The sequence below is a fragment of the Rattus norvegicus genome, chromosome 1 (assembly GCF_036323735.1).
Source record: "Rattus norvegicus strain BN/NHsdMcwi chromosome 1, GRCr8, whole genome shotgun sequence".
NCBI classification, from domain to species: Eukaryota; Metazoa; Chordata; class Mammalia; order Rodentia; family Muridae; genus Rattus; species Rattus norvegicus.
This window is the reverse complement of record NC_086019.1, coordinates 51,059,132-51,082,615: the sequence shown is the minus strand read 5'-3', so window position 1 is coordinate 51,082,615 and position 23,484 is coordinate 51,059,132. Positions and strand designations below refer to the sequence as shown.

Below are 23,484 nucleotides of genomic sequence, written 5' to 3'. Positions count from 1 at the left end.
AGTAGGCAAGGTTCCACAGTTTACTGACTCTGAACCAATCAGCATCAGGGTTACACTACACATTAGCATAGAGGGTGAAGTCTCATAGTTTACTCACTCTGAACCAATCAGTACAGTAGCAGGATTACACCCTGCTTACTGTTGCCTTATGGCCTTGTGGAGGGCGTGAGGGTAGGTTACCCCAAGGAGTTACCATTGAATAGAACCATTAACTCGACTGCACTACCTTTTCCTTCCATGATTTAGATGTAACACCCTGGCTTTGTGGCTGCTTCATTTTGGGAGGGCACAAAATGCTCATAAGAAGGGTTACACTGGGGCTGCAGAGATGGCTTAGCCGATAGCTTACTGCACTTGGAGAAGACTGGAATTCTGTTCGCACCACTATTATCTGGTGGCCCACAACTGCCTGTAAATCCAGCAACAGGGGGTGCGATGCTCTATTCTGGCCTCATGTGCACCCACATAGACATGCATCCACATAGTTAGAAAGTCTTTTATAAAAGAGAAAACGGCATTTGATAAATTTATAAATGATGGCTGTTCTGTCACAGACACATCCTTGAATGAGCCTAGATCATCTTCTACCCGTATTTGTTCAAATATTGGTATTTGCAACTACAACAGGACCTGCCGACTAGAAAGATTAACGTCCTTATCAGTATAGATCTGACAGTCATCACGGTTTTAAAGCCCACATGACCACGGGGGTTACTCTGTTCCCAGGACTTGCTTACAGTTGACTTTCTGATTACACATGTTCAATGTAGAGCAGGTGAGCAGTCTAGAAAAACCCAAGGAAGAGGTCTCTATCGTGCGTGTCATTGGTAGACAGGTTACGGTGTGAGCATGTCGTCCAGTGTGTGTGACTACCAAGCGGAACCGGCCTCACCTGCTCTATACTGCCTTGTCTGTCTTGTCTTATAGTCCCAGCCGTATATGACTGTACACTCAATTTCAGAAACAATGAAAACCCAACACTGCTGGGAGTCTTAAATGGAAAGAAATATCACGCTGACTGCTACGTTAGGTGAGTTGGCCCTGCTTCCCTCCTAGAAAAGGGGGGGCTTGTTTCTAAGTGCCAAATTGCAAGGAGTCCAACTTCCAGAAACGTCTGCTTAGCATCTCTCGCGAAGTCTGCTTCCCATCGAACTTCTCTCCAGTCTTTTATCTATGTTACGAACTCAAGAGGCACATCTACTGCACACCCCGGGGAGGAGGCCTTCCCTCCCAGTTCCTATGGATCTGTTAACTGGCTCGGTTCGGCTTGCACCTCTCACAGACCTCTGGGTGGACAGACAGGAGCCCAAGACTCACTGTCAGCCATTCTTGATGGACACATTTCCTACGAAGATGGATCTGCTCTTTGCAAAGAGAAACCAATTTTTTCTTTCTTTTCATCATCTTCATCATCATTTTTTATTTCGGCCTGCTTATTGGCTTACATAATGTGCCTAACTCTTGATCTCCAGAATGTCACCAAGACTAGTGGAATGACAAGGGGAAGGTGAAGCAGACAGGAAGCCGCAGGCCATTTGCACTAAAACCCAGTCTGAGTTGGGTCAGGTGGCACTGGCCCCCTATGCCGTAGTCATTTTGAAGGCCATCCAAGAGCCCCTGAAACATCCACATACAAGCAGAGCTCCCTGGACCCCTTCCGGTAACAAATCCCAGCACACCATGATGAAAACCCAATGGCCAAGCACTGCCACACCACTCAAAATGTTTAAAGATACAAACATGTTTGTGGACTGACAGTTTGTGTTAACTTCCTGGAAATGCTTCCAGCTTTCCACGAAATGAGGAAGCACCAGAGATCGAGTGGGTCCTTCGACACCTGGAGTTCAAGAGCTCCACTCAGCTGGATTCTGGTAGGGTGCAAGACCGTTTGACCTCTACAAGGGTTGGGGGTGGGGATTTGTTTTTTAGTAACTGCAGTTCTCTGGGGTATCTGTGGGAATCGCAGTAGAGTATACAGCTGACTGATCCTTTCAAGTTCACCTACTAAAGCCAACATGTGCTCATGGCCACCGTGGAAGAGTCCTTATGCTACCCAACACACCTGTTCGTGTGTAGGAATCCACTTAACATGACTGGGACATTCTTCAATATATGTTACAACGCCATATAAAGTAATAACACGTCTAGGGTGCTATTGTCCAGCGCATGTTTAAAAAGAGTAGAAATGCCTAAGCTTCAGCTATCCAAGTGAAGACACACTTCAAGGCCTTGCTAACTCCCTCCACCCCCCCCCCAACCCCCGACATATTCAATGATCTTACTTGCAACCAGAGATCACAAAGAGCGAAGAAAGAAGTGTCAGTTTCATGGAAACCAAAAAGGTCAAAGGGCATTTTCAGAGAAGCTTCAGCGTCCTTATTCATATATTTCTTGGCACATTGGGGTGTGAAATGTCCTGGGAAAAATTGTGACAAACACACTTGTCCATGGACCAGAGCAGAGGTCCTCAAAATGTCATCTTTGAAGAGCCAGTAGCCCGAGAACATGTGGAGAGGGAACCCCGAAAATTACTTCTCCCTGTTCAAGGTGGACTCTTTGCTAATGGATAAGCCTCCCACCTTTGCCAACCCCAGTCTGACAGCCACCCAGGAAATGAGCTCATTTGGGGCCTCAGCTTCCAGCATCTGCCTCAATGTGGCTGTGCCCCAGTCAAGGGCAAAGGAACTATATGTGAGATGGTCCGCCATTACTGTTGCTCCTTGGTTGAAGGAAGTTCTAGTGTGTTGTCCCGTATGTATAGATTCTGCACCTATTGGACTGCATCACGGGGCAGCACTGTCCTCTTGGGAGGAAACAGTGTTGGGTTTGGGGAGGTGAAAGAAGGAGAAAGGCAGATCCCCACTCCTGAGAGCGTCTCTCAGTCATTGGCTTGACCCTTGATTCTCCCTCAGGAATGTGGCCCGGGGCTCACCGTGGGTCTCTCGGCTAGCTGCTCTTTGCTTTTGCAGGAGGATCCCCATGGAAGACATCCCTGAGGATGAGGACAAGTGCTCAGCCTGGCTACACAAGCTCTACCAGGAGAAGGTGGGTGTACCTGCCGTGTGTAGGGCTCAAGATGCCGTTCTCACGGGTGGTACTGGAAGAACATATCGAAATACATTGTTAGGTGGTCTCTCAGAAAGTAAACCCATCACGTGCGTGTAGTGGACCAACAGGAGGTAATGGCTGTTCTGAATGGTCCAAAGAATAAACGACAGCCGAACCGACAGGTTTCCAGTGAGCGAGCTTCTTAGTATGCAGTAATCAAAAGGAGGAGAAACCCTGCAGCAAGCGTCCTCAATCGAGGAATCACCTGAGTGACAGCCATGCTGGAGTCCTCAGTGGAGCTCTCTGTTCCATGGCTGAGTTTCTGGCTCCCTCTTCCTGTCCACCTATTGAGGCATTTTTACTCCCTGGTGTAAACAGTAGGGGTTTCTGCTGGAAGTGGTCCACCTTCCAGATGTTCTCAAGGGTGTCCACGTTTTTATTTCTCTGAGCTGCTTGCTATTTTATTTTCCTTCCGCTCGCAGAGTCAGGGGCCAGCCATCCCCAGCGCAGTTATGGAGGACGGTTGAAATAAACAAGCTCAATGAGACAAGGGAGAGAGAGCCTCCTTGTTGCCAGAGTCCGCTCACCCCACCCCCCGCCAAGCTCAAACAGCATATGACAGTTTACCAGTATACTGTACATCAGTGGTTTTTCTCCGTGCCTGTCGCCCAGGCACATTTTTCCATGGGAGTGCTCACTTCAGTAACAGATGCGGTCCTGACTGCTCCTGAGCAAAATGTCACTTCAAAGTGTGACCCGAATAAGAATTTGGTCCTGAAGGGTTCCCCTTCCCCTTCCAGCTCTCCAGTTCTGTCTGCTTGGTCTTCCTCTGGACACAGCCTTGGTTTACACAGGCTCCTCCCTCCCAAAGATGTGAGCAGGGTGCGAAGAGAACCTAATTATCATTGCCCCAACTTGACCTTATAGAGGTCATCCCAAGTAAGGGCTGGCACCTCCTGTGAGCAGCACCTTGCAGACCCCCTAGTCCTTGTCATCCAGTCTCTGAAGACTGCAGATGGCTGATGGGAACCTGCATGTTGAGAGGCCAGATTGACAGGGTGTCCTTGGCAGTGTGTGGGCGAAGCTCAATGACCTTTTGTCCACATTCCCTTCAACCTACCCCACTGTCCTGCCATGCTTCCTCAGTGCCTGGATATGGTGTGCATGGCTGAGGATAGCCAGCCCCAAGTTTGAGCTCCTCTCTCCTGTACACAGGAAGGAAAGTGGCAGCTGTCTCTCCATGTGACACTGGAGGAAGGGGACGCCAGGTAGCCCTGACAAACCCCAGTAGCTGCCCACAAACTACTTTCTGTAAGGTACCACCTGGAAGCCAGCTCGGTGTCTGAGGCTCTCTTTTCTGACCCCCAGGATGCCTTTCAGGAGGAATACTACAGGACAGGGGTCTTCCCAGAGACTCCCTGGGTTCCCCCACGGCGGCCCTGGTCTCTGGTCAACTGGTTGTTCTGGGCGTCGCTGCTGCTCTATCCTTTCTTCCAGTTCCTTGTTAGCATGGTCAGCAGCGGTTCCTCGGTGACGCTGGCCAGCTTGGTCCTCATCTTCTGCATGGGTGAGTGCGGAGCCAGGGGCTCAAAGCAAAGCCAGCTTGTTTGGCAGGCACCAGATGTATGTCAGGACGTGCTCCTTGCAGGCTGAGTGGTACTCACGAGGGCCAGCCTCACAGTGCTGTCTGGGGTCTGGAGGTGTGCCTGGTGGAACTGCACAGCCAGTGTGGTACGACATGGAGCTGGAGTCCCCTCCCCACCTCCCCCCTGACAGATGAAACTCCTCTCAGGACTGAAGTCCTACCTGATGCAACCCTGCAGACAGCCCTGCTGGCTCCCTCCCTTCTCCAGAGGGAAGCATGACATAGGTCTTGAGGGACCTAGTGGTTGGCTCTTTGCCTTGGAAGCAGACAAGGGACCCTCCCTAGGTGACTCCTCCACTCTAATCAGGGGACTAGGCATGGTGTGAAGAGGTTTAGAAAGTGCCTTCTTCATTCTCCACAAAGGGTTATTCACCAAGCCTCTGTCACCTGGGTGTAACATTTCCCTGGCACCTGAAAGTCAGGCCTGATTCTGAGGCTTATGGGAGGGAGGGGCATGGGCAGCTTCAGCTTTTCAGTGACTGAGAAAAAATGGCCAGGAGACAGGTGTGGGTGTCCTGAAGAATAGGCTATTTCTGTGAAACAAAGAACTGTGGTCTCTGGGCAGTAAAAGGGGCGGACATCGGACGTTGAAGGCTTAGGACAGACTCCCATTTGGAGCCTGGTGCTAACAGCATCTCTCTTAGTAACTACTGCAGTCTTAAGAATCAAGGCACAACCCACTAGGTTAGTGGTTCTCAACCTTCCTAACGCTGCGGCCTTTAATACAGTTCCTCATGTTGTAGTGGCCCCCAACCATAAAATTATTTTCCTTGCTACTTTGTAATTGTAGTTTTGTACTGTTAAATGAATTGCAGTGTAAATATCTGTGGTTTTCCAATGGTCTTAATTGGCCGCTCTGAAAGGATCGTTTGACCTCAAAGGGGTCACCACCCACACACAGGTTGAGAACCACCCCTCCAGGTGCCTCTTCTGAACCATTCTTTTCTTTTCAAGTTGATACTTTGTAAGCACCTTGACACATCTAGCACATGAGCCAGTCTGTCGGCATCAGGACCATTAGGTTCTGAACTGGATCCTGGGAAGGAGGCTGGCTAGGACTGCTGGGTGCCCCAGGGCTTGTAGGCAAGGGAGAAATTCCATCTCTGCTTTTAATGGCTGGCAGGTCAGCAAAGGAGGACCATGTCCTCTGGGGCAGAAAGCTACATTCCTTAAAGAAGAAGAGGAATGAGGAAAGGACTCTCCTAGGTGTGAAGTACCCAGTGGCCTAGCTCTCAGCCTGGGGTGCTGTGGTCATTTAGAGGTTTTCCCTGTGTCCTTGCTGACGTGTCTGCACCCTGCCCCCAGTCCTGCATTTCCCCTCGGCTGCTCCGTTCCAGCATTCCTCCACTTCCTGAGGCCTTTGGACCAGAGTCCACATCTCTTACCATTTCCTTCTGCTGACGAGACACTCCACCCAATGCTGGAAATGGGACAGGGCTTACATCTTGGCTTCTCCATAGGTGTCCCACCAGACACCTCCTCACGTGCTCAGGATGGCCTCCGTGCTCTTGTCTGCTGTGTGGTCTTGCGTAGCAGCCTAGGGAGAACATGATGCTTATAGCTTTGTGACACGTACACCATAGTTTGGGGGCTGCGTCGGTTCGCTCCCCTGCTGCACCCATAAACAGTGTCTGTAGGCTGTGTGTTCAGTGACTAGGAGGGGCCTGGTACACAAGGAGCTCAACAACCCCACCTCCAAAGGTACTGCCTACAGGGCAGTTTCCAAGCAAGCATCCTGGTGGCTCATAAGTTCCCAGAATGGTCCAGCACATTCTCTGACGGCTGCAGCTTCAGAAAGCAAGGGGCTCTAGGGGACAATGATTTTGCTCTCCATGGTTAACCCAACCAATATGGAGTTGTGTGGGTGTACAGTGCCTGCATCCTAACAGAGCACCCCCCCCCCAAACCACTGCCCCACAATCTCCAAAGAGCCATTTTTGCCTTGGAAAATGGCACTGAAAGCAGAGAATTCTGGGAACTCTGTAGACAGGTGTGTGCTGCTTGCCCAATTCTGTTTCCCTCCACTGTGCGAGGTTGAACCGCCCTAAGGCATCCCCACAGAGCCGCTCGTTTCCCTTTTTAATGTCATTTCAGTTACATAGTAATGCCCAAAGCTGGGGTCAAATGGTCCATCAGACGTACTTGCATTTTGCCCCCAATGGCCTCCTAGTCGCTCCTGTTGGCAAAGCGCTCCTGGGGTGTGTTAGGATTCTAACTGCTTTTCCCTGTTCTCTGCAGCCTCCATGGGAGTTCGATGGATGATTGGTGTGACAGAAATCGACAAGGGCTCTGCCTATGGCAACATCGACAACAAACGGAAACAAACTGACTGATGTGGAAAATGTCACCTCCAAAGGGAACCGTGGGGGACAGTTGGCCTCTGCTTAGCCTTTATAGCAGGGTTCAGTGATGGAGACTGGAGGGCCTTGCTGGGACAAACAGAAACCACAGCCCCTCCAGTCATGGAGTTTGCCTTGGCGCTGGATGGGAAAGGAAGATGGTTTTATACCTTTCCCCTCCCCCATCCCCGTGTGAATTACTGGGTTTGGTTACGTTTCTTTTCAGTTGCACACGTGTTTGTGTGTATGTGTGTGTGAGAGAGATGGGGGTGAGGAGAATGAGTGTGTGGTTGCGTGTGCACTTGTGACCCTGTGACAGTAGGGTCTGTGAGGCTGCAGGGAAGGGCAGGGCTGGGGTGGAAGAGAAGGTGTGTGTCCCTGTCATCCCGTGGTGCTGCGTCTTCTCTAACCATCGATCGCTGGAGACGGAGTGAAGTGTTTGGGTAAGACAACTAAATTATGCCTCCAAATAAGAAAAAGAATTAAAGTGTTTGTCTGGGTCATCTGTGGCAAGTATTTACACAAATCTGCTACCCCCCACCCCCACTCTTCCCTGGCTTTGGGTATTGCATATGGCAGCTTCTCACCAGCTTTGCTCCCAGTGGGGGCTGCTGAGAGCTTGAGTGAGGTGCACACACTGACAGGTCACTTGAGGGTGCGCGCGCGCGCGTGTGTGTGTGTGTGTGTGTGTGTGTGTGTGTGTGTGTGTGTGTGTGTCTTAGTCACTTGTCAATGTCAGGAAGGGTTTGTTTTGGTTCACAGTTCAAGGGTACAGTCCATCATGGTGGGGGGTCATGGCAGTAGGAACGGGAAGAATCCTGTCGGTCAGAGAGAAGAGACGGATGCTGGTGCTTACCTCTCTTTCGCTCAGTTCGGAGCCCCAGCACACAGAATAGTGAAGCTATGATAGGTCCGCCCCTATCCATCACTCTATTAGTTTAATCTAGAATCCCTTGGATTACCTGTACAGGCACAACCGGAGACTCGCCTCCTAGGTGACTCTGCATCCTGTCAACTTGACAGGCAGCATGAACCAGCACAGGATGCCAATGCAGAGACGTGGGCGTCGGAGCCCCTCTGAGCAAGAGCCAGGACGAGGGTGCTGGGAGGCCAGCTGAGAGCTTGCTTCCAACGAGGCAGAGAGGACAGTCTGATGAGGCGGCATCCACTAGTCTTGAAGGTCTTAAGCTTTGAAACGGAATGTTATGACAACCTCAGAAACTGTCACAGGAGTGGGGAAGCTCTTAAAGCAAGGTCAGGAGCATTTTACAAAATGGAACCACGCCCCTTTTCAGCTGTCCTGTGGTACCCACTAAGGAGCCGGGTGCTACTTAAAAACACAAATGAGCCCATCTGGGGGGCTCTGCTCTCCCCCACACTGAGCTCCTGTTAGAACATGAAAGGGTGGCTGCTCTCCTCTGCAGTCTTTGGAGAATGGCCCATGGCAGACATTTGCAGACTGAGGGCAGTCAGCAGAGGCTGGATACAAACAAAACAAGAAGAAAAAGGTTAGCGTTTTAAGACGGTACCTGAAAGGTATTCGTTATAAGACGGAGAAGCTGGCAGTGCTTGGACTGATGCCCTCCTCCCTGTGTGCAGCTATGCACCACCTGGTACAACCACACACCCCCACTAGAAAAGCTGCCCATGGGGCCCACAAAGGCACATCCTGTCCAGTGTCACTGCAGACTTAAATGTCTGTGCACCGAGTCATCAAATGGCAGCCACACAGTCAAGTGTGACTCTGACCTTGAAGAGCCAAGGGGTGACCCGGGTTCTAGAGCCCTCTGTTTAAGGGACAACGTATTATAAACACAAATAAATCTGGGCTTGCAGAAATCAGAACACCACATTCTGGGTTTTTTGTGTACCAGAGTAGACAGTGCAGGGGAGGCTGAGTTCCCACAAGGTGCTAAGCCGGGCACATCTGCCCTGCCATGCGGGCCAGAAATCACACAGAGAAAACTGGACGCTACTCTTCAGGGGACCCTGTGTTGTAGAGGCCCTGTAGGCCTCCCTTGGATCCTAAGGCCACTTTATCTGGGACCTGAGCTTGCCTTCACTGAATTCTGTGGCTTGGCCAAGTAAATATTCAATCCAGGCCATCCAGCCTCCTGACCTCCAGGGGGCCATCTGCTCAATTGTAAAATAGGAATGACACTCACCCACCCCCTGGGTTGCTGTGAGAGTGGGAAGAGGCTAACCTTGGGAAGGTAGGATCACAGAACAAATCGGGTGGAGGAATGGCAGGCGGCTTCTAAGCTGTGACTTCTCAAAGTACTTGGCAAGAACCAGACCGTGGTACAAGGCTTAGTCTCTTTGGTTTTGACCTGTCTTTGGTGGCAGGGCAGAGACATTTTAGGTAAACTGAATGGGGAGTGGTATCTGAATGGCCTTAGAACACAAAAGGGAACAGGAGTTTGAGGGGAACCCCAGCAGCGTGCCTCAGCTGGCTGGCCTGACCTGACTCTCTCCCTAGCCCGTTTCCTTAATTCAGAGTCAGGGATTCACAGGATCCTTTGAAAAGATCTTGGCATGATGGCTACAGAACGGAGGCTCACTGAAAACCTCCACTAGGTTTTCAGAAAATCAATTGTTTTTCTATGTGCTAACAGAGACCTGGAATACATCTTAACGCCTTAATTTCTAAAGTGTGCAAAACCTTGGAAAAGTAACAGGATGTTCAAAACGTTAGAACATCTGCATCTTTCTTTATGCTCAGTGGGTGGCGGGGGGTCGGTCTGAAAGATTGATCACATTGTGGTAACTGGTTGTAGGCAGCTAAGAGTGGTGTGGCCAGTGCCAGGAAGAGCAGGACAGAGTGGGCTCAACACTGGTTTCTGAGCTTGTCCATACAGATGACAGCAATGGACAGAGCTGGCCACTGGGTTCTTCGGTCCAGGTGCCCCAAAGCACTGTGTATGTTACGGACACCTGTCAGTATGAAAGTTAAGCGAAAAATGGTGGCCCCTGGGCTCAGCAAGCCCCCGGCAGGACCAGGACAGTCTGGAGGAGTGCAGAGTGCTGTCGGGACGTGTATGGGAGTTGGAGTTTGAAAGGGGAAAGATGGACGGCATACAGCTAAGGCTGCCTTATGGCCACCTGTTCTCCCGGGGCACTGCGGAAAGCACTCCCCAAGTTTAATGTCGTAAGTGGTTTGAAGCCTGGAGAGTGAAGTAGGGCAGATGCAAACATGGCGCTTGTCTCCCTCTGACACTTCAGGGGGCTGAGCCGTGTCACAGGGACTGCCAGTCAAGGCCTCAGGACCAACTCACGTGGCAGTTTTAGTAACCGTCTGGATGCAGAGGTTCCAGTGTCTACACCGCCGTGAGCCTGCTGCCCCTTTCCAGGTCTGTATGATTTGCTGTCCCTGCAGACCCGCTGTGTTCAAAAGGGATGGTCAGCAGTGACAACCACGGTCTCTCGGACTTGTCTTCGCCTCTTCCAAGCCTCGGACAGTTGCTTACATGTTTGTTGTTGGGATTCTTCCTCACATACATAAACATCGAGTGTTTGAAGATATCAGAAATTGTTTCCCCATAATTGGGCAACTTTCTGAAAATGTTTTCCCAGACTTCCTTGGAGACTGTTTCTTCTTTTATTAGAATGAACGAAGCTGACCCTCGGAGTGCAAGCTGGGGCAGAAGGGTTTAGCTAGGTCCCTCTGTCCACAGACAAGTCAGGAAGGCAAGGGGCTCCATCAGCACAGAACCCCAGGCCTGCCTGCTGACCAACACCTCATATGCACTGCATAACCACGCCAGCCCCACCTAATCGCATCCCCAGAGCCGTGCGTACATGGACTCTGGCTCAAGTGCTTCTTGACTTAAAATTTCACCGAAAGCCGAACCGTGCTTTGATCTACCCTGCACCCGACATGACAAGAGGAGCCAAAGGCCTGAGGGAGTGACTGGATTATTGCTGGGCCCCAGACACCCAACATTACTCAAGGCACCGGATACCAACCTGCAAAAGACCTGTTTCGTGATATCTGACTGTTCAGAACTATTGTTTTGGTCAAGAACACAGCATATAAAATGCCCCCTAAGTAGTGTGAGTCTTTTTAGGAGATCACCTGAGGCTGGTAGAGCCTCCTGGGCCCATGGCTTCGTCAGGTGCTCCTCTGAATACTGACTACAAACAAAACCAAAAAACAACACAGCACAAGCTTAGAAACGTGACCACAGAGCGCCCGTCCTCTGAGCATCACAGGGTGTGTCTGTGCCTTCAGCAGGGTTAGGCTGAGACAAGTGAGCTCTCGTACAAGGCCGAGCTGCTGTGCAGCAGAGCAGTGGAGACTTGCTACTGCCTGGCCCTGGTTAGCATTGATGCTGTGCACTGACTAAGGCATGCACTTGCTGCCGCTTTCACCTTTCCAATGTCCAGCAGCGTCTAGAGCTGCGTGAGGAAAGGTTTTCACCCAGCATGGCTTACACGTGTTAGAGCTTTAAGACAGTCACACCCCACAAGCCACGGTAGGTGGTTTTGAAATTTCTGGCGTCTATGCTGTGCTCAACATTTAGGAGGTGACGGGAGTGGACACAGTGAGGGCCCTTAGACTTCCAAAATAAACCAAGCTGATTTTAGCCAGGCATTTATCAAACACCCTAGGGCACGTGCCAGTCCCCAGTGGTGTTTGAGGGGCCGTTGTTCCCAAGGCCTCACAGGAAAGCTAAGGACACAATCCAGCGGCTTAGTTAGGCTCTCAGGGCAAATACAAAGAAAGCCAAGCCGGCTGAGCACTCGGCTGGAGAGAAGCCAAGGGCTCAGGAAGGACGGGAGACTGGAACTCCCAGGACCAGGTGCTCTGGTCAGAGAAGTGCTGTGAGTGAGTAAAGGTTGCTGTCTCCTGGCTGAGGTGACTAAGACTTACTGCGGGGATGAGCTTTAAGGGGGAAGTGACCCCGGTGGGGGAGGGGAGGGGGTGAAGAGGAGGAAGAGCAGGCCTTACAGATCATTTTGTCACTGCATTCTGGGAGGTCATACAAGGATGACACGGTGTGGGGACCCAGCAGTGCCAGCGCATTATCAGACCAGGAAGTCCGATTTTCATGTCGTACAGGGCGCCAGGACAGGGGCCTGCACTGCCCATAACAAGCCCCTCATTCCTTACTGGGCACGATAGGCTGAGTGGAAATAAGATTAATGAAGCGTCCAGAAAACAGCAGGTAAAGGCACGGCCACCTGGAGACAGGAGTCCACGTTCCTACGATGTCCTCTAACCCTCACACACTTGCTGTCTCGTTACGCTACCCTGCATGTCCACAGTCACCACTTGCACTGCCTGCTGCTCCACAGTGGTCCGCTCACCACACTGCAGAGCTGAGTAGCAGCCACCAAGACCACGTGATCCATACGCAACCATCAAACCCTCTACCTCTGCAGGCGGCACCTTCCAGGCAGGCTCTGGGCAGTGTGGTGGCATCTAACAGCCTGGGCGATTGTGTCAAGGCTTATTTTCTTGCTGAGAAGTTACCTATAGCCATAGGCTAGATTTGTAAGTTAATTACTAACCGAAGGAGTTAGGCCGGTAGATTATCTTTAATCAGCCTTTTGTCATCAGCATCTTCTACCCTGATAATTTTCTGAAAGACAGGCAAATTAAACCCCAAGCATATAGAAGGAAAGCAGCCATAAAGATCGTTTCAGAAGTAGGAATGGAAATCAGAAAAATGAAAGAAAATATTAATGAAACCAGAAGTTGACAAGATGGACAGACCTTTATCTAATAAAGAAAAAGAGAAAACAGATGTTTAAACTCAGGAGTGTGAGCAGACAGCAGCCGTCCAGACAGCAGGAGTGTGATGGGCAGAGAACCGTCTGCCAGGAAAGCAGACAACTTGGTGAGCCTGAGTGGAGACCCGAAGATCCATTAAAATAAAAGTCGAAAGAGACCTGAAGCAAGTCCAGAACGAGTTCCAAAGCACCCTCCACAGAAGCTCAGCCTCGAGGGCTCTCTGAGGGAGTTCTACCCAGGCCCCAAAGATGGAGAACACTGACCTGGGCCGTCGTGAGGAAACGGAGGCTGCAGAGATGTCCAGTCCACTGTAGATGATGTCCACTGTAGGAAGCTACTAGGCCCTAACAGGGAGCCCAGAAATGAAAACCCTCTGCGCGTCTGGAGGGAAAAGTCCTCCAAGTGTCCTAACTGAACACAGTGGTGTACAAAGGGGACTCATGCAACTGCCAATCAGGTTTTATCCTAGAAGGAGGGAAACTGCCCTTGTTCCTGGGCCACATGTCTCCCTCTATGGACGGAGTCTACAAAAGCAGCTACTACAACTTTTAAATGAATCCAGCAAGGCCATGGGATACAAGATTGGAACAAAAACATTCACTGTATCTGTGTCTGTGTGCAGTGAACGGCTGAGTGTAAATTAAGATGTTATTCCCACTCCTGAAGAGACCCATAGAGGGCAAAGAAGTCTCTTCAGCAGAGAACAATATCTGGACCCTTGAATACTATTTTAACAAAAATGCAAGAGTGAGAGGCCCACTAAGAGCTAAAATGAGCTGCTGGGTCAGCCCTGGTTTCTTAGCCACACCACCACAAGCACAGGCAACCGAGAACAGGATGGCGAATGGACTTCTTTTTTTTTTTTTTTTTTTTTTGGAGCTGGGGACCGAACCCAGGACCTTGTGCTTGCTAGGCAAGCGCTCTACCGCTGAGCTAAATCCCCAACCGGGGAATGGACTTCTTAAAAAAAAAAAAAAAGCTTTTTTGGTTCTCATAGACGTGACAAAGTAAATAAAATAACAGATAAACCAGAAACTGGGGAAAGACATCTTCACACTACAGATTAGGTGACGAGGTTTACTCAAGAGTTTGTTTAAAAACAAAACAAAAAATAACCCAAAAAACTCTTGCAACTCAGTAAGATGACAAATAACCTAGTTTTAAAATTGGCAAAATATTCAAATAGGCTTTCCCTCAAAAGGAGGAGAGCAGTGGGGCCAGCCAGATGGCTTGGCAGCTAACAGAACCGCAACCAAACCTTAGGACCAGAGTGCAATGCCCCGGACACATACCGTGGAAGAAGAATCAATTGACTCCAGCAACTTATCCTCTCTTGACGTATATGTTACAACATGTGTATGCACTGATGCACAGTGTGTGTGTGTGTGTGTGTGTGTGTGTGTGTGTGCGTGCGTGCGTACACAAGTAATATATGGATATCCACCCACCCACCCACCCATCCATCCATCCATCCACCCACCCATCCATCCACCCATCCACCCACCCACCCATCTACCTATCCAGAGGCAAGCGGGCGAGACATATCCAAATGGCCATCAGGCGCAGTGACGAGACAGACAGGGATTGGAAGTACAACGAAGTCTGCTTCCTACTGTCTGCAAGCCTACTGTCAAAGTGCGACAGCAGGACAGGGAGACCAGCAGGACAGGGAGACCCGGGCGCCTCACAGTGGAAGAACACGGTATGGCAGTCACTTCGGAAAAAACTCAAAAGTTTCTGAAAACACAGCTCAGCACACCCAACTCCTAACAGGCACAAAAACAGCCACGCAGATGCCTGTGTTCAAAGCAAATAGGCCACCAGGGGGCAGCCTGGTGCGCACCAACAAGGCCAGGGTCGGACAGAGCACGTGGCGCTTGCGTACAGTGGAAATAAAGATGTGCTGGCTTGTGCTCCATCATGACAGCCTCAGAAACTTCTAACTTCTAACTTCTCTAAACGCCCATAGTGAGCAAACCCCAGGCTGCACCAAGACAGGTGGGACAAATTCTACTGCGGGCAGTAGGAAGGTTCTAGAACTACATTGTGTAACAGCTCTACAGCTCTGATAAAAGGACAGTGTGAATCCCTTTACGTGATGTAGAGTAACTTAAAAGGCTGTAAAAGGGCATCTTAAATGAAGTCCTAACATCTCTGAATCCAAATCGGTGTTCTTTTGGCAGAAGAGACCAAAAATCCTTGACAATGACCCGGCCAGGGTCTGCTGCTACGTGCCAGGAGCAAGTGCATGATCCAAGAGACTTAGGGAATAAGGGAATAAGAGCACTAAACAACAACCAAGACAAACGCCATCACTGACAACAGCCGGCTATTTCAGGGTCCTACCGGCTTAGTCAGGTTATGCTCTGAGAAGATGGTCGCCTATCAAGAGATCGCATGGCACTGTTCCCCTCCCATATACCCACCAGCAACCAGAGCCCCAACCTTGTTGTGCACAGTAAGAGCCAAGCATGGCCACCTTATATCAGGTATGCCCAATCTTAAACATTGGGATATGCTGTCATCCGAAAATGCCTTGGGCCACACTCATAGCTATCCTGTGATGCACATGGCCCACAGGCGGCAGGTTGGACACACCCGGCTCGGGGTCCCACTGGGGCAGGCTTGGCTGTGCTGTTTCTACTGAGCAGAATCAAGGCAGGGAGGGGATCAGCAGACCTCCGCATGCTGCCCTGCTCTTAAGCCCCGAGCCAGTAACAGACGCTGACTTAGCTTTCCTAAAATAAACCATTTATTGAAAAAGAACCTTTTCTTCAGTTTCACTTATGAACCTTTGCATAACAAACCTGCAGCTTGCCAACAAGGAGGCTCCACAGTCGGAGCCACAGTCAGAGCCAACAAACAGGAGGCGGAAACAAGGTCCTGGACACCTGATTAACACTACATTTTCTTCTGAACCCAGAAGCTCAAGAACACTATGCTGATGTCACACGGGGAACGGAGGAGACAGAGGCGGTGGTCCGTGTACAGTAGTAATGGCACTTAACATGCAGCTTCTTTAACCTTGTCAACACTGTCACTCGGGGGTCCTGTGCTATTGCAGACACCAGGAGCAGCAGGAGTGAGGCTTGTCACCGTGTAGTCTTCAGTCTTGGAAGGTTAAGAGGCCGCCTGCACTGCAGTCTTTATGTAAATATTACATACAGTAGTGACCACGGGATTCTGTCCACACACTGCTAGGCCACGGACTAGAGCTTCACTCTTCATCTGTGCAAACCTGCGAGGAAGCAAGAGAGCGCTGAGCCCCTGCTGGTGCAAGCACGGTCCTGTGTCTGCCTGTGTGTCTTGCCTGCTTGGCTTCTGGCCCACAGGCAAGGCCTAGTGCCCCCCTGGCACCAGCCCCTGACATGTGAGGGACGACTTAGAAAACAGACCTACTCCATGTCTGCTCTCAGGGAAGGCTGGGCAGAACATAGGACAGTTCCTTCAGGGCAATATATTTCATCTACTTCAGAGCTAAGAAGCACTGTTCCTTCATCACCTGTCCCCAGTAGCTCTTGTACCCAGCCTACACACCAGCCCAGGTTCCGCCCACCCACCCTGTATCAGGGACTCCCGTGCAGGGTCCTTAGCTATGATCTGTGTGTTCTCATCCCCCTCCCAACACTGCAACACTGCCCCAGCTGCACTTGTGTGCCCACTCACTACTACAGCCTGCTGTACTGTGGCAATCTGACTGTCGGCCCTGAGCAACAAGACACCCACCTAAAATCCTGAACAAATCTTTAAATGGTCTTGCCAATGAGACCACCGATGCTCAGTCTCAACCTGCTGCCGTTTGGTTCTGCTGTGGTGGATGCGACCTTCAGATGACTCAAGGAGCCAGGAGGTGGGGCCACCCCAGACACCCCCAACCTGCTCCTCAGCCAGGGTCGTTCCAACCCCTCAGCACGGCCGGAGGCCACTGTCAGCCCGCTATCTCGGCAGGGCCACCAGCCATGCTGTTTGTTAACCGAGACCCTCTGCTGCTCCTACATCTTCCCCAGTCTTACCTTCTACCACATCCGCTTTCTTGTGCTCCCTCAGACCTTGGCTCACAAAGTACCACAATGACTCTGCCCGCAGCAGCCCCTCATGCCTGACACCTTGTCTGCCTCTCTGCCTGGTCACACCCTCTCATAGAGAAAGCACTGCCTCGGGCCTCCATAGGGCCCTAGATCCTCAGCCCCGCCTCCCATCACACATGCGTCACCACTGCTCAAGACACAGTGACAGGTCCAAGATGACCACACATTCTCGAGGGCAAGAACTAGGCTCATCTCCTGTCAACAGATCATGTAGAGAGGTCTTAGTGAGTCTTTACTAACTGAAAGCAAATCTCTGATACGTGAAGACATCCAGTTCCTGTCCTTTTAGATATAACTATTTTACACTAACGTCTGGTGCCTGATGCAAAGTCAAGCTTAAGTGTTTAACTCTGACGAGGACGACTGCAGCAATTACACAAACCTTGACAAAAGCGTGGTCAAGGAGCTGGCTGGCTGTCCACCTTATCTTCGGGTCACTTTCCAGGCAGTGCGAGAGAAAGTCCTTTCCTTCAGGGCTTAACCTTTCGGGGATTGGTGGCTTGTGTCCCATTCCCACCTTGTACATAATCTGAAAGTTGTGTTCAAACTCATGCCAAGGCCGCTGCAGAGACGGGAAAAAATAAAACAAGCTACAGCATTACACGGTCACAGCGACAAATGTCCAATCCCTCTGTAGGTATCTTGAGAAGACACCTGTCAGGGGAAGAAACACGTGCCGGGAGGAAGAAACAGGAAACACATCAGTCTTGAAGTGCATACATACAGTGTCAGAGCTTCAGTCAGCGCACGCGCACACACACACCCCTGTGTAACTACTGTTGAATGTAGCACACACTGTGCAATCACAGTCAGCAGGACTGTCACCAGAAGCAAGGTTTCTGTGGTCTAGGGACATATGTTTAAGTTTCATCCTATGGAAAGCAGTTCTCCAGAGTGAGCTCCCACTGTGAATTTTTGTCTGAAGCATGACTGTTTTCTCATACCTCTCTTAGAGTGAATATCATAAATCTTATAAATGTTATTCATGTGCTAAGGAAAAATTCATTTCCCTTTTAAATGTACCGTTCTGGAGAAGATGAGGATGGCCATCTGTTTCTTTTTAATAATCAGGTCTGCCTTTTTAGTGCAGTTTACAGTAACAGAAAGCTTGACTGGAGGGCAGTGGGTCTCCATGCACCCTCACACGTCTTGTCCCCCACTTTCTCCTGTTAGCCATAATTAATTACAATTGGTGAATCACTGTCTGCTCTGCTGCTAATGAAACATGCCATCAGGGTTCACTCTCTGTCTCGTACATTCTGTGGGTGTAGACACAGGTGTGATGGGAATCCATCATCTGCAGCTCTTTGGATGTGAACTGTCCCCCATGGGCAAAGTGTCTGAACATATGACCCCAGCAGGTGGCGCTGTTCTGGACGGTTGTGGACTCTTTAGGAGGTGTGGCAAGACCTACTAGGTAGGTCTGGAGGTTTTATAGCTGGGATCCACTTCCTGTCCCCTCTCCTTTGTAACTGTTGGTATGATGTCACTGGCTGCCTCACGTTCTTGCTCTCCTGCCATGCCTTAAAGTCAGGATGGACTTTAAACCGTGAGCCAAAATGACCGCTTTCTCTCTTAAGCTGTATTTTGAAGGCATTTGGTACCACAGTAAGAAAGTTACTGATACATAAGGAAGAATCTTGTCATCCCAAGTATCTCTTTCACTGTTTAGTCCTTTCCCTCCTACCCCTGCAACCACTATCTTTTGTTCATTCTGAAATAGGGCCTTGCCATGTAGCCCAGGCACCTCAGCCTCCCAAGTGCCATGGTAACAGAGGTGTGTCCCTACAGTTCTGCCTCCGGCGGTTTGTAAGGGACTCTTGTGGTAAGCCTGGTGGGTGTGGGGAATGTCGAGTACCTCTCTTCTCTTATCCTATCTTTCTGAGGATGTGAGGCCCGTTTCTTCACACCAGTGAGTAGCATCCCTTGTCTGCTACTCACAGTAACACACAGTTTGTTAGTCCTGTTAACCCATCCAGCTGACCTCCAGGGAGGTGTGGCTTGCTGATCCTTGTATCTACTGAAGGGCTCCTGACTGCTTCAAGTTTAGGCATTCATGTGCAGGTTTCGTGCAATGACAGCTTTGGACTTCATCTTTCCTTTTGCACCTGCACACGCCTGGCACCTCTTCCTCTCCCCCATCTCCCTATGCAACTCCGGCTTCTCTTTTCTGCTTTCCTATTGCATGTGCTTACTCTCCTCCCTCCTCACTCTTAAAGCCTCAAATAGATAGCTTCCTCTCCTGGAATCCTGTCTAGCTTTCTACCTCCAGCCACTCCCACATAAATACGTGTATATTAAAATTAAGGAGCTGGGATTTGCATATGAGAAAGAACGTGTGGTATTTCTCGTATTCTCCAGGTCCATTCAGTTTCCTGCAGACTGCATGCTTTCACTTTTGTGTGTGGCTGAGTAATAGTTTATGTTTCCATTATCCCATGTATCTGAGTGGTCCTTTCGGCCGATTCCACTTGTTGATGCCGTGAATAAAGCAGCAACGGTGGCCTAGTCTCTAGTGGGACATGTGGTCCTTTCAGCGTGTTCTCGGAACAGCATAGCTGAGTCATATGATGATCTAACGTCCTGTGAAGCTGCCACACAGATCTCCACGGTGGCTCTGCAGGTTCATGGTCCCGCAACAGTGAACACGGCTCATCTTTACACCTTCATTCATATGCACTACCTTTGGTTTTCTTCACAGCCATTCTGACTGGCCGGAAGGAGCCTCGGAATAGCTTTAACTTGCACTTCCTTGTTGGCTAAGGATGTTGAGCCCTCATTAAAATATTTCTCCTTCTGAGAACTCTGTTCTGCTCCTTGCCTCTTTTGTGGTTAGTCTGTTTGCTGTTTAGGAGTTCTTTGCATATTCTCATATTAATCCTGTCAGATGTGCAGCTGGAAGACTGTTGTCCAATTCTACGTGCTACCTCTTAACTTGGTTAACTATTTCTTTGTAGTACTGAGGCTATCGAGTGTACATACATGTTCACATGTGTGTGTGTGTGTGTGTGTGTGTGTGTGTTTGAGTTCACAGACATATGCTAAATGTGCATGGCAATCAGAGGCCATATGTGTCAGCCCTCATTGCTTTACATTCATTTCCTGTCAGGGTCTCCCATGAACCTAGAGCCATCAATGTGACTATACAGGTTGTCTCTGAGCTTTACACATCCTCCTGCCTTTGCCTTTGCAGACACATACTTCTGTTATCAGCATTTTTTTAAACATGCATGCTAGGAATCTGATGCTTTCATAAGAGGCACCTTTCCAACTGGCCATCTCCCCATAACCTGCACAGAGCACTTTGATCTCACAAGGCCCCACCTGTTAGCTGCCAGCCTTATTTCCGGAACAACTGGAGTCCTAACCAGGAAGTCCTAAATAGCCCTCAACTTTGTCAAACCTTGCCCAGTTTCAGAATTTACAGTCTTTGATAAAGGAATCTGATCCATTTGGAGGTGTCCAGAGTGTGGGATAAAGATCGTCCACACATTGGCATCAGTCAAATAGACTGTCTTTTCTCCATTTGTTGACACAAGCAGGTTTGTGTTTCTCTGCTTAACCTCAAAGCTGAAACACAAATTCACTCCTAGGAGCTCTCTGGGGCCCTATGTGTACCCTATGGACAGGTGCTTCTCAGTTTGTTATTTCTCCGAACCTTTCTGTAGTGGAATTCTTCCCTAATTAACTGAATAATAAAGATGATAAGAAGTCAATTACTGTTCGAGGAGGAGGAGGCGGGCCTTTCGGGTCCAAAAGAGGAAGAGGGAATGCAGGAGGAAGGCACTTGATTTTGGATGGAGAGGCGGGAGCAAAGCAGACAGGATGTAGGCTGGGGACAGTTAGATCTGGTGGCAGATTTCTAACATAGAACAGTTGATGAATTTAGGATGATAGATTCTGCGCCCAGCGACTGTGTTATCTGCTGATTCTAAACTAAGATTGTCTGGTGTTTTCCATTCTCTGGTGACTCGGGTGGGATAGAGGGACAGAACTTAGCCTAGGGGGAATTCAGCCAGGCTTTGGGATGGGAAGATTGGGACAGGACTGAGCTCCAGGGGAAAGGTAGTGAGTGGAGCGTGGGCTGGCGAGAGCATACCCACAGCTGCCCACGGGACCAAGACACTACCTCGGAGCTCTGGAGAGGCAGAGCCAGCGTTGGTGGGAGAGGCCTTGGCAAGAGGAATCATTGGGTCTGGATCTCGGGCTATGTACAGGGCTAGGAGCAGTCTGAGACCACCGGCTGGTGCCTAGCTAGCAACAGTATGGATTGGTTATTACATGCAACACCTTTCTGAGCCTTTTCATGGGATCCATTGACTCTCTGGTCATGAGCTCAAGTAGGAAGGTGTCCACAGCACTTACGATAAAGCCTCAGTTCTGTGGGTGACCTGTATGGAGTCTTCCTTCTGGTGCACAGGGAGCTTACCTTGCCAGTCACCATCTCTATGACGACGCACCCCAGACTCCAGATGTCTGCCGCACGTCCGTGGCCTTCTCCTTTAGCTCGGGTAATAACTTCAGGGGCCATGTAAGCTTTACAGTCGGATATGGAATAGCAAGGGTTACCAACACAGAACCACGTATCAACAGCACCAAGCACTATGTTAATAACCCTCGGCAATGGCCTTCACCCAAGTACAGGCGGCAAATGTTGAAAGCTTTCACTTTCAAGTCAACTTGAGGGATATTTTAGGGACAGGATTTCATTTTAAAAAGCAACTCTTGAGTGTGAAAATTTCCAGTAAATTGTATTCTCAATGGAAACAGGGAATTTAACCTAACACTCAAGAACCCAACAAGTAGATGCCATGTAACTGGTGATTTAACAGCAGTTTCAATCCCACCAATGCTAAGCTCCTTCCGAGAGGGCAAGGGGCCTTCCTCAAGTCAGAGCTCAGAGCCAGCTGGACTAGCCCTTACCTGCTGTCCCTAGGGTGCTGTTCACCTCGCCAGGCATGGTCTGAGCATTGTTTTTAAGTTTCACTGAGCATCCAAAATCTCCCAGTTTGATTAGTCCAGACGATGTAAGGAAGATATTGGCACCTAAACAGAAATAAGCAGCTGCTGAGACACAATGTGGGTATCTCAAGACGTTCACATGGTAACCCAAACCCCAAAGACTTCATTCAATCTAAATAAAGTTTTGTGGAACTCCACTTCCATACGCAACCACGGGACAACGTATGGACCATAACTACAAACTAATGCAAAGCAACACAGGCTTCCGAACAAACACTCTGAACTGGGAGACACACACAGTTCATCAAACTCAGACATATGTGCAGAAAGGTTTATAGAGAATGCAGACGTGTGTGGCGGTGCCTGAGCACTGTGCCCATTTGCTAAGGGCAGGTTCTCTGTGTGTCCTTGTTAGAGAACCTGCACACACTGGGGACTTCAGAGTGGCACACAGAGGTCACCTCTGAACTCACTTTAACTATAACCGAAAACAGTGCTGTATATTTTCCATTCCAGGGTTCCTACGATCAGCACACACACCTATCACACTCCTAAGGGGACCTGTGGGGGACTACTCGTCTCTCAGGGCAGCCTATGCTAGGATAAACAAGAGAGCATGCTGACATTAAGTCACACAATACATCTTAAAAAGGAAGAGTGTTCACACTGGTTTCTCATGAACTTCTTCCTGACAGTCCATCCTTACTAGCAGAGCCTCCCAGAGTTGGTCTCTACAACAACTGCACGGTATCTGGAATGGCCATCTGGCCATTCCTAACGACAAAGCATTTGATGAGGACACCAGTGAGCTAACTGACGTGAGGGCTCAGAGAACCTGCCATGGGGAAATACAGACTGAGTGTGAGGTATGAAGCAGGACAACTAAACATGAACGGCAGACTGACCCAGCGAGCCACGTGGCAGACAGGTGAGGCAGCCATCAAGGTGACACAGGCTGAGGCACCCATCAGAGCATCAAGGATTTTCAGACCCAGGCCCACGCAGCTTCCAGTGTAACTGCCCAGAACTGGGTCTAACCTTGGTCAGGAGGCAGATCACTCTTGGGTGTCTAGGCTAACCTCAGAGTACAGGACAGGACAGCACTCTTGGCCACCCAGAGATGAAAGCACTCTGCTTTATCTTCCAAACTCCTCAAAAAGGTCAGGGTTGAGGTGTGGCTCAGACACTGATCTGTTCTGGGGTAAACATAACTACTCTCTTGGGACGGAAAAGCATGACCTTCACACACTTTACCTCCAAAGACTCAGCTGCATGGTCTGTCTCACAGGCATTTTGGATTCATACTCAGTTCATGTACTTAAAACACACATCCGGAGAGGAGTGCACAGAGACCTTGACACAGCTTAGGAAAGGGAGTTTTGTAACGAGTGTCTAGTTAGCACAGAGTAAGCTACACCAAAGCAGGCTGCAGAACAGTACTTCATTTCCAGGAAACTGACTTTGCTAAAGTGGGCTGCACGGGTGACAGCGAGGACTTTCTACTCATGCACAGACACACCTGGGTTGTCATTTCATGGCACAGGACCCACTTTAGAAGTGCTTAAATCGAAGGCACATCCACCTGGAGAAGCAACAGGTGTGAAGGCACATGCACCTAGAGAAGCAACAGGTGTGAAGTCACATGCACCTGGAGAAGCAACAGGT

General features: G+C 49.8%; 2 protein-coding genes across 10 annotated transcripts in view; one reads left to right on the top strand and one right to left on the bottom strand.

Annotated features, from left to right (window-relative positions):
• Agpat4 (1-acylglycerol-3-phosphate O-acyltransferase 4) overlaps nt 1–7,535 on the top strand; it is a 106,468-nt gene extending 98,933 nt beyond the window's left edge. For all 4 annotated transcript variants that reach the window (XM_006227857.5, NM_133406.2, XM_006227856.5 and 1 more), the window contains 4 exons: nt 928–1,030; nt 2,970–3,045; nt 4,417–4,615; nt 6,932–7,535. In XM_006227857.5, the coding sequence (XP_006227919.1) occupies nt 928–1,030; nt 2,970–3,045; nt 4,417–4,615; nt 6,932–7,026 (473 nt within the window). In that variant the 3' untranslated portion in view covers nt 7,027–7,535. The remainder of the gene's footprint in view (nt 1–927; nt 1,031–2,969; nt 3,046–4,416; nt 4,616–6,931) is intronic.
• Nucleotides 7,536–15,498: 7,963 nt separating this feature from the next.
• Nucleotides 15,499–23,484, bottom strand: part of Map3k4 (mitogen activated protein kinase kinase kinase 4) — an 89,248-nt gene continuing 81,262 nt past the window's right edge. For all 6 annotated transcript variants that reach the window (XM_039110574.2, NM_001401453.2, NM_001415845.1 and 3 more), the window contains 4 exons: nt 21,781–21,903; nt 21,287–21,393; nt 17,240–17,419; nt 15,499–16,007 (listed from right to left, as the gene is read on the bottom strand). In XM_039110574.2, coding sequence (XP_038966502.1) covers nt 15,987–16,007; nt 17,240–17,419; nt 21,287–21,393; nt 21,781–21,903 — 431 coding nt within the window. In that variant the 3' untranslated portion in view covers nt 15,499–15,986. The remainder of the gene's footprint in view (nt 16,008–17,239; nt 17,420–21,286; nt 21,394–21,780; nt 21,904–23,484) is intronic.